At 44.0% G+C, this 9,402-nt stretch overlaps 1 protein-coding gene across 1 annotated transcript; it reads left to right on the top strand.

The window, feature by feature from the left end:
- Nucleotides 1-4,661: 4,661 nt before the first annotated feature.
- LOC123125936 (proline-rich receptor-like protein kinase PERK14) lies at nt 4,662-7,670 on the top strand. The gene is made up of 4 exons (XM_044546374.1): nt 4,662-4,755; nt 4,997-5,985; nt 6,284-6,567; nt 7,228-7,670. Exon 2 carries the CDS (start codon nt 5,004-5,006, stop codon nt 5,922-5,924), a length of 921 nt encoding a protein of 306 aa, XP_044402309.1. The 5' UTR covers nt 4,662-4,755; nt 4,997-5,003; the 3' UTR covers nt 5,925-5,985; nt 6,284-6,567; nt 7,228-7,670.
- The last annotated feature ends 1,732 nt before the right edge of the window (nt 7,671-9,402 follow it).

Raw genomic sequence — 9,402 nt, 5'->3', positions numbered from 1 at the left:
ATGATGTATTACGGAACGAGTAAAGAGACTTGACGGTAACGAGATTGAACTAGGTATCGAGATACCGACGATCGAATCTCGGGCAAGTAACATACCGATGACAAAGGGAACAACCTATGTTGTTATGCGGTCTGACCGATAAAGATCTTCGTAGAATATGTGGGAGCCAATATGGGCATCCAGGTCCCGCTATTGGTTATTGACCGGAGAGGTGTCTCGGTCATGTCTACATAGTTCTCGAACCCGTAGGGTCCGCACGCTTAACGTTACGATGACAGTTTTATTGAGTTTTGATGTACCGAAGGAGTTCGGAGTCCCGGATGAGATCGGGGACATGACGAGGAGTCCCGAAATGGTCGAGACGTAAAGATCGATATATTGGACGACTATATTCGGACATCGAAAAGGTTCCGAGTGATTCGGGTATTTTTCGGAGTACCGGAGAGTTACGGGAATTCGTATTGGGCCTTAATGGGCCATACGGGAAAGGAGAGAAAGGCCTCAAAAGGTGGCCGCGCCCCTCCCCATGGTCTGGTCCAAATTGGACTAGGGAAGGGGGGCGCCCCCTTCCTTCTTTCTCCTTCTCCCTTCCCTTCTCCTATTCCAACAAGGAAAGGAGGAGTCCTACTCCCGGTGGGAGTAGGACTCCCCCCTTTGGCGCGCCTCTCCCCTTGGTCGGCTGCCTCCCCCTTGCTCCTTTATATACGGGGGCAGGGGGCACCCCATGGACACACAATTGATATACGATATTTTAGCCGTGTGCGGTGGCCCCCTCCACCATATTACACCTCGGTAATATCGTTGCGGAGCTTAGGCGAAGCCCTGCGTCGGTAGAACATCATCATCGTCACCACGCCGTCGTGCTGACGAAACTCTCCCTCAACACTCGGCTAGATCGGAGTTCGAGGGACGTCATCGAGCTGAACGTGTGCTGAACTCGGAGGTCCCGTGCGTTCGGTACTTGATCGGTCGGATCGTGAAGACGTACGACTACATCAACCGCGTTGTGTTAACGCTTCCGCTTTCGGTCTACGAGGGTACGTAGACAACACTCTCCCCTCTCGTTGCTATGCATCACCATGATCTTGCATGTGCGTAGGAATTTTTTTGAAATTACTACGTTCCCCAACAGCAACCACCAACGTGAGCCTCCTGCAAAAGTAACAAACAATGGAACAATCTAGGATGCACAATTTGTTAGCTCGAAACAAAAACCCTTCGTGCAGGTGGAACTTTTCCCAACCTTTTCCATCACTACATTTGGAGCATGGTTCAGAAAAATATGGGTCTTCAACATATAGTTCCTTCATGCGTTGTAACCACGAAGTTTGGTATCAAGTTGTGAGGGTAAAATATGACGTATAGACAAAGCATCAACTACAACATTGTCCTTCCCTTTACTGTACTTAACAATTTAGGGAAATGACTATATGAATTCACTCCACTTCGCATGCCGACGGCTTAGTTTTATTTGACCCCTAAGATGCTTAAAAGTCCCATGGCCAGAGTGTATAAAAAATCTTTAGGCCATAAAGAATGTTGCGGTGTTTCCAAAGCTATCACAAGTGCGTATAATTATTTGTCATAAATAGGATAACTGAGAGTTGGGCCACTTATTTTCTCACTTAAATATGCAATGGCCTGCCTTTTTTGCATGCATACTCCTCCGATACCAACAACACTCGCATCACATTCAACAAAATATTTACCGAAGTCGGGCAGTGCAAGCAATGCTGTAGATGTCAACTTAGCTTTCAATTCTTGGAAGACCTTCTCTTGTATTTTGCCCAACTTGAAGGGAATTTCTTTCTTTGTTAGCTCGCTCATTGGAGCAACAATGGTGTTGAAGTCCTTCGCAAACCGACGATAGAAACCAGCAAGCCCAAGAAAGCTTCATACTTGGCTGATATTTTTGTCGTGGGAGCCATTCATGAATGACCTTGATCTTCTCTACATCTATTTATGCATCTCGAACTAAAAAAACAAAGCCAAGAAACACAACCTCGTTGGTGAAAATGGTGCACTTCAGTGTTAGCACATAGCCCCCTAAGGATGAAAACCACACATCATATTTGTTCAACATGTTCGTCCAAAGTTTTTGCCATGAATCAGAATATCATCAAAGTAGACAACTACAAACTTGCCAATGTAAGCTCTAAGAACATGATTCATCAACCTCATGAAAGTAGCAGGTGCAATTTTTAATCAAAAGGCGTAAACAACCACTCACATAAGCCAAAATTTGTTTTGAAAGCATTTTCCACTCATCACTGTCTTTCATTCTAATTTGTTGGTAGCCACTTCGCAAATAAATTTTAGAAAAGATAGTGGAGCCACTAAGTTCATCAAGCATATCATCAAGTCTAGGTATTGGACGCCTATACCTCACGGTTATGTTGTTAATAGCTTGACAATCTACACACATTCTCCAAGACCCATCTTTCTTAGGTACTAAAAGGACCGGTACAACACGAGAAGAAAGAGTTTACCTTACATAACCTTTTTTTAGTAGGTCCTAAACTTGTCACTGAATCCCCTTGGTTTCCTCCGGGTTTGTGCGGTACGATGGACGATTTGTCAATGGTGCTCCTTTGTGGTGGCAATCCCGACGGTACTTCCTTGGGAAACACATCTTCATACCCCTGCAAAACTGCAAGATCAACACTAGGAGTGCTAGAGGGTAAGAAAATTGTAGAAACAAAATTGTCCTTGTACAAAAGTACAAAGAATGTAGAAACCATCATCACTAATCCATGTTTTTCCCATGTCTTGGTTAATTTGAGCTGTAGAGTTTTGTTTGGCGTTGGATTCTGTTTCTCGCACACACACTCACTATGTTGGTGGATCTCACTCAAGTGTTTCTCTCTCTCTCTCTCGCTCTTTCTTTTTCAGATCATCCATTAATATCTGTTTGTGTGTCAAAGGGAGCAAGGATATGAGTTCTCCTTCACATTGGAATGTGAGACGATTAGCACACTGCTAATTTGAACATCATGAGCAAACAACCAAGGTCTTCCCAACAAGAGTTGGCAGGCTTGCATTGGCACCACGTTACACTCCATTTGATCTCGGTACCCCCCATTGTAAAACTGAACAGTCGCCAACTTACTCACTCGAAAATTCCCACAATCATTGAGCCATTGCATCTTATAGGGACTTGTGTGCCTTATTTGTCCCACTCCCAACCTCTTCACTAAATCTGAATTTGCAATGTTATTACAACTGCCATTGTCAGCAATAATTCTGCATACCTTGTTCTTGGTGGTTCCACGAGTGTGAAAAATATTATACCACCCTCTCTTCTCTAGTTGCATTGACACTAAGCACTCGACAGGAAATAAAGAAACCCCCTGTTCGATCCGCATATTACTTCTGCGACTTGTTTCTTCTTTAGATTCATCACCATCTTGTTCCCCATTATCTTCATGTTCACTCCCAGATTCCCATTCACTTTGCTCACTGACGAATAAAACTCTTGTTTCGACACTCAGAATAAATATGACCATGTCATTTGCACTTCCAACACTCAATATCTCGGCATCGAGATGATGGTATAGCCGCGGGTGTAGAACTACTGGCGGTAGTAGCAACATGACACTTGTCAACATTACGAGGAGCTAGTGATGATGCCGAAGAAACCGCAGGTCGCCGGGTGGCAGCTGGTTGAGCCAAATGGTGTGGTGTATGCTAGCGTTGAGAACCACCATGAGAGGCACTCAGTTGTGATCTATGCAATTGTGTGGTGGTGCGTTCTGATATGAACGAACATGGTTGCTCCGCTACACCTTCTTCTCGGTGCGCTTTGCTTGCTCCAAAATATCTTGTAGAGTGTTGTATGTAAACACCTTTACAAATTATGAAATCCCAGTATTAAGATCATGCATAAATCTTGCCATCTTTGACTTTCATCATGTATAAATCCGGGAACAAATTAAAAGTGATTCCAACTCCTTGCAGTACTCCTCAATTGCGCGGGAGCCTTGGGTGAGCTGTTGCAATATATTCTCATAGGTCACTTTGATATTGTGAAGGAACAAACGACGCCCCATGGTCTGCTTCATCTCTTCCCATGTAATAATGAGATTATGACCCAACAAAGATGATTCTCCTGCAACTGATTCCACCAAGTAAGTGCATAACGAGAAAAACTCAACAGAAGTAAGCTTGACTCTCTTTGGATCAGTGAGATTGTGAATGTGGTAAATCAGACTACACTGCTCTTCCCAATCAAAATATGCATATGGGTCTTCCTTTCTGATTTAAAAGTGTTCACTCATTTTAAAGACATTCTCAATTTTTTTTAAATCCTGATTTTTATTTTTTGTGAATTCTAATTTTTTTCTAGTAATTTTAAAAATGTCTGCAAAAATTAAAAAAAATTCTCACATTTTTCAAATGCCTGTTACTTAAAAGTGATCATGAATTTCAAAAATATATGAATAAAAGAGGTAAAAAAAGAGCCGTGAAAAGAAAAATGGAAAGCAGAATAAGAAAACCGACAGAAGAGAAAACCAGTCGAAAGAAATGAAAATATACGTAAGGGCCCTTACGTTGGGAGGCCAGGCCCAGAAGCAATTGTTTTTGGAGAATGACTACAACATCTCGTTTGTATAATCGCAATATATTTGCCTAAAAAAAAAATCGCAGTATATATAGTTTAGTCCGTACCAGCCTTCCGATTTTGCTAATCGGGAGTTTCCCTCGTCTACGTCAGTGGATCGTCTCCTTGGCGAGTAAACCTAAACTCGGCAGCAGGTACGGACGGCAACTTGCTATCGCTAACTCCCGCTTTGCCCTAATTCATTCCATGTTATTTTTTGGTTTTACTACAACGTGATTCTGATTCCACGTACGAGCACTACTTGTCTGAAATTGGAACTTAATTTCTACTAATAATCTTGTTGCTGCATCGCAAAGCCTTCGATTCGAGCTATTGTTGACAAGTTATCGATCGATCTGTTACAATGGTATGATGGTGTTGGGACATTTGATGTAGATTGGCAATGGCGACGAATTGTCCCGACGAGAACGACGGCGTGGCCGGCCATCCCGGCGCTCCACCACCACCACTGGCACAGCGCACCCCGGCGCCGGACCCCAACTCCTTGCCGTCGACGTCGCAGCAGTTGTCCCCGTCCTTTTTCTTGCCACCGCCGTGTAATTATCCGTCGCAACCAGATGAATGGTCGAACATCTCCGCGCCCGACAACGATGACGCCATTAATGCCAGCGTTTTCAGCTATATCGATTATCTTAACGCCTCCCTGCCGCCGCTGTCGGACGCCACCCCGTTTGCACCCTCCGTGCAGCCGCCGTTGCCTCCGCCGTCGCAACAGCAGCAGCATCGTTATCCATCGCAACCAGATGAAGAGTCGAGCATCCCTGCGCTCGGCAACAACGACGCCATGAATGCCAGCCTTTTTGGCGATTATTTTAATGCCTCCTCACCGCCGCCGCCGTCGAGCGCCACCCCGCTTGCACCCTCCGTGCAGCCGGCGATGCAAGTGCCGCACTACATCCAGCAGCTACCAGCCATGGCGACCATGGGAGAAACTCAGTACTACTACCCCGGAGCCGCTCCAGAGCACGCCGTACTCCCGGAGGCGCCACCACCGCCGGCAGTTCAGTCCGCCAAGCCGGCCGGAGGGCGGCGCCGCGGCCGGCCTCGTGGCAGCACCGCAAAGTCCAAGTCCAAGTCGAAGGTCGCCAACACCGCCGCTGCAGCTGGGCGCCGGCAGCAAGAAGCTGCTACCGCGTCTGCCATCATCGCCCGGCAGGAAACCGTGGGCGCCGGCAGCGCGGAGGTGGAGGAGGAGGAGCAAAAGTTGGTGGAGTACGCGGACACGAACATCCCGGGCGTCCGGTTCAAGCCGACGGACGCGGAGATCATCTGGTACCTGGAGAGGAAGTACCACGGCCACTAGTTGCCCGTCAACTTCATCCAGGAGTTTGACGTCTTCGAGGACCATCCCGACACGGTCCAAGGTAATTAATCAAGCACTCGTATTTTTTTTCCTACTCTTTGTTGCCAAGCTTGATGCTCACGTACTTTAATTTATTTATTTCAAGAAAAATTTTCAATCTAGTCATCAATCATGGCAGTACAGAGAACACTAGAGCACCAAGCTCGATGCTTGCTTACTTTTATTGTCAGTACCAAGCCAAGCTTGGTACTGTATATTTTGATGAACACGTACTAATTTTTTTATCATGGTTAATTAATTAAAGCTTATACAAATTACAAAAACTTGTGATATTTCATCAGCTCTGTATCTTTTCACAGAGAAGTACGGGGAGAGCCAGGAAGGGGTATGGTACGTGTTCTCATCCAGGGACCGGAAATACAAGAACGGCACCCGGCCAGTTCGGTCCGTCGGGACAGCGGGCTTCTGGAAATCCAGCGGCAAAGAGCAAGATGTACTAGACAAGAATAATGTCAAGATCGGGAGAGTGAACGCTCTGACATTCAAGCTCGGCCACCAGCCAAAGGGGACGTCGACCCCCTGGAGGTTGAAGGAGTACCGCATGGAGAAGTACCAGAAAGAACCTAATCCTTCGTCCATGCTGGTAACCTTTTCTCTCTCTCTCTTTTTCTTTTGCATTTTGCAATTTGATTCATCTACAAGAAGATGAAACGGTTCGACGGGTTGAAATTATCAGGACTATTTTTTGTACTGGTTAAATAAAAAAATCGCAGATCCAACAGTAGGAAAATATTCGAAAGACCCAAATAAAATTCCCAACAAAAATAACTTTTCACTGCACCTCTCCCAATAGAAAAATGAAACCACACCCGGTTATTGTAGGAAAAATCCCATCAATTTTTCTTGCAGGTAAAAAATCTCATCAACTCTAACATATTGAAATAATTCATATGTTCTTTTTCCACACACAAAAGAGCATGTGTTTTTCAGCGGTACAGTCAAGTGCTCCTGGCACAATTTTTCATCATTTTTAATCCTTAAGGATGTAATTAAGAGACGTGACATTATTTGTTTTTTGCCTTTTCCATTGCCGTGCTTTAGAAATCCTATTACCCCCTAAAAAACCTATTACTAATTTAGATGACCCCTTATAGAATTTTACATATTCTTTCTTACGTAATTTTACATATTTCTTGGTATGTCATCCCATGTTTGCATCATTAGTCTTTCCTCATTTAATCCTCATGCACTCGTGTTGCTCCATTTTACCCAAGCCGCTGAAAAGTTGTTCGCTTTGCTGCAGCTTGACCCGTGGGTGATCTGCAAATTGTTCCGTGCTAAAGATCCACCAGCAGGCCAGCATGATTTGCCTGTTCAGTTGGGAGATCAACCAGATGAGGGTGATGAACACGCCAGCGAGGCAAATGGCCGCGGAGGCGAAGACGGGAATCAGCCGCCGAATGGCCCTGAACCAGAGCTGGGCATGGAAAACTGCTACTTTTCACTTGATGACTTTATACATGGAGATCCCAAAGATCAATGATCGTCGGAGCGATTGGAGAAACCAGTAGAGGTTTTTAATCTGAATGTGTGGATGATAGTTAAATTTAATTTAATTTAGTTGGTAGTAGAAGTCATGGGATATCCTCTTTATTCTTTTCCTGCATTTCATGGTCGGTCCATTTGGACTATGTGGCAAATGAGCCTCGATGAAGCCAGCAAAGGCACGTTGAACTTTAAATTATATCGCGTGTTCTTTTGGATCATTTGTAGTATCAACGTTACCTGCCTTAGATGACATTAACTGTGCACAACTCAAATATCAAAACATGAAAAATGTATGAGTACACCATCTTGCTATTCCTAGGATGAAATTGTACCAAAGAAAAAATATACCTTTTGTCCCATTATCACCGTTGAAACAATAGCCACGAACCCTCTCTCTCCCTACGTCTGTGGTAACATAAGTTCAACACATGTGAGCCGTTGATCTCGGCTGCATCCAACGGTTGTGAGTGCTTCTAAGGGAGGTGGGGAGAAGAAAACCCTAGCCACTCCACCCATGTACGATGACATTGTGAATTTGAGAGAGTGGGAGAGAACACAAATGCACGCACAACCCGTGAGAGGGAGGAAGAACAAGGATAGGTGACTATTCAGGTTTGTTGCATTTGATTAGAGGTGTTCAAGTTGGTGATTGAAGGCTCAAACGTGCTTGATTGGCACCAAACTTGGTAAGATCATTCCTTACTTTGACCACTTCGATTTGATTAGCTAGTTTGAGGATTGGGTCAGTGGAGCATCTAATTTGATAGTGGTTTCGTTTGTCCGTACTATTACAGTTTCATCACAAAGTAGTTTTGGGATACAAACATATTGGGTAGACAACGATGTCTGATTGAGCTTAAATATTGAGAGGAATCCCAAGGACTCGTGTGTCTATTTGTCTGCCGAAATTGGTGTTGCTTGGTTAAGAGTCCGAGAGCAGCTTGCAAAATACAAAAGGGGGCAGAAGTTGTGTAAATTCTGTTTTGCTGAAATATTTGCTTCTTTATGGTTTTTGTTGCTTTTTTCGGTTGCAAATGTGGAGAGCGGGTTGTAAATCTCAAAGATGTTCTAGAGAAAACTTTGTACTCACATTATTCTTGTAGTGAAGTTGTGTGGACCGGTTGGTCCACATTCGTGGTTTTCACTCCTCAAATTGAGGAGGTTTTCCCATGTTAAATACCGTGTCACATGTGCATGTTGTTTGTGTTATCTTGTTGCTTAGTTGTTGGTTGAAACTATCATCAAAGTTCACTACAAGTGGAGGGGATTGATTAGTGTGCATATTCATCGTGCCGGTGAATTGTTGCATTGATTGTTGTTGTTCATTGTCCATCAAAGTGGGGTATAACAACGGTGCAGCCGCAAGCCCGTAATACAATAAGATCTCCTCGCCTCACCCTTATTATGGTGGGGCTTCTTCGTATCGTCGAGAGGCGTGGGTAGGATCGTGTGTCCCAAAATATGGGCTCCAGGTATTTCTAATTACTATCGTTTTATTGTATATAACGATATTAACCGTGTGTGCTACAAGTACAGTTACAATTTCACTACCCGCTTCTAATTCTACGAATGCTATAATGTTAGAGTAGAACTCTGTTTTTGCTAAAAAATTATATTATTTTTAAAATTTCAAGACATTTGGTTGAACCATCTTTCGTCCAAATCTAAGTAAATGATAAAAATTACAATCATTAAAAAAAGAATTATGCATATATGTATTATTGTGTGTGTGTGTGTGAGTGAGTGAGTGTGTGTGTGTGTTGTGTGTGTGTGTGTGTGTGTGTGTGTGTGTGTGTGTGTGTGCGGGCACGTGCGCGTGTGTGCGTGTTTATTTTGGTATCCTACCATCCTCAAATATCTGGATGTATTACAATACACGATTTTTTTGTGTAGCTTGCAATTCAGGGTAAATCATAAAATTATACGCACA

Source organism: Triticum aestivum, chromosome 5D (assembly GCF_018294505.1).
Source record: "Triticum aestivum cultivar Chinese Spring chromosome 5D, IWGSC CS RefSeq v2.1, whole genome shotgun sequence".
In the NCBI taxonomy this organism is placed as follows: domain Eukaryota; kingdom Viridiplantae; phylum Streptophyta; class Magnoliopsida; order Poales; family Poaceae; genus Triticum; species Triticum aestivum.
Note: the sequence above shows the minus strand (reverse complement) of the source record. Positions and strands in the feature narration are given on the sequence as shown.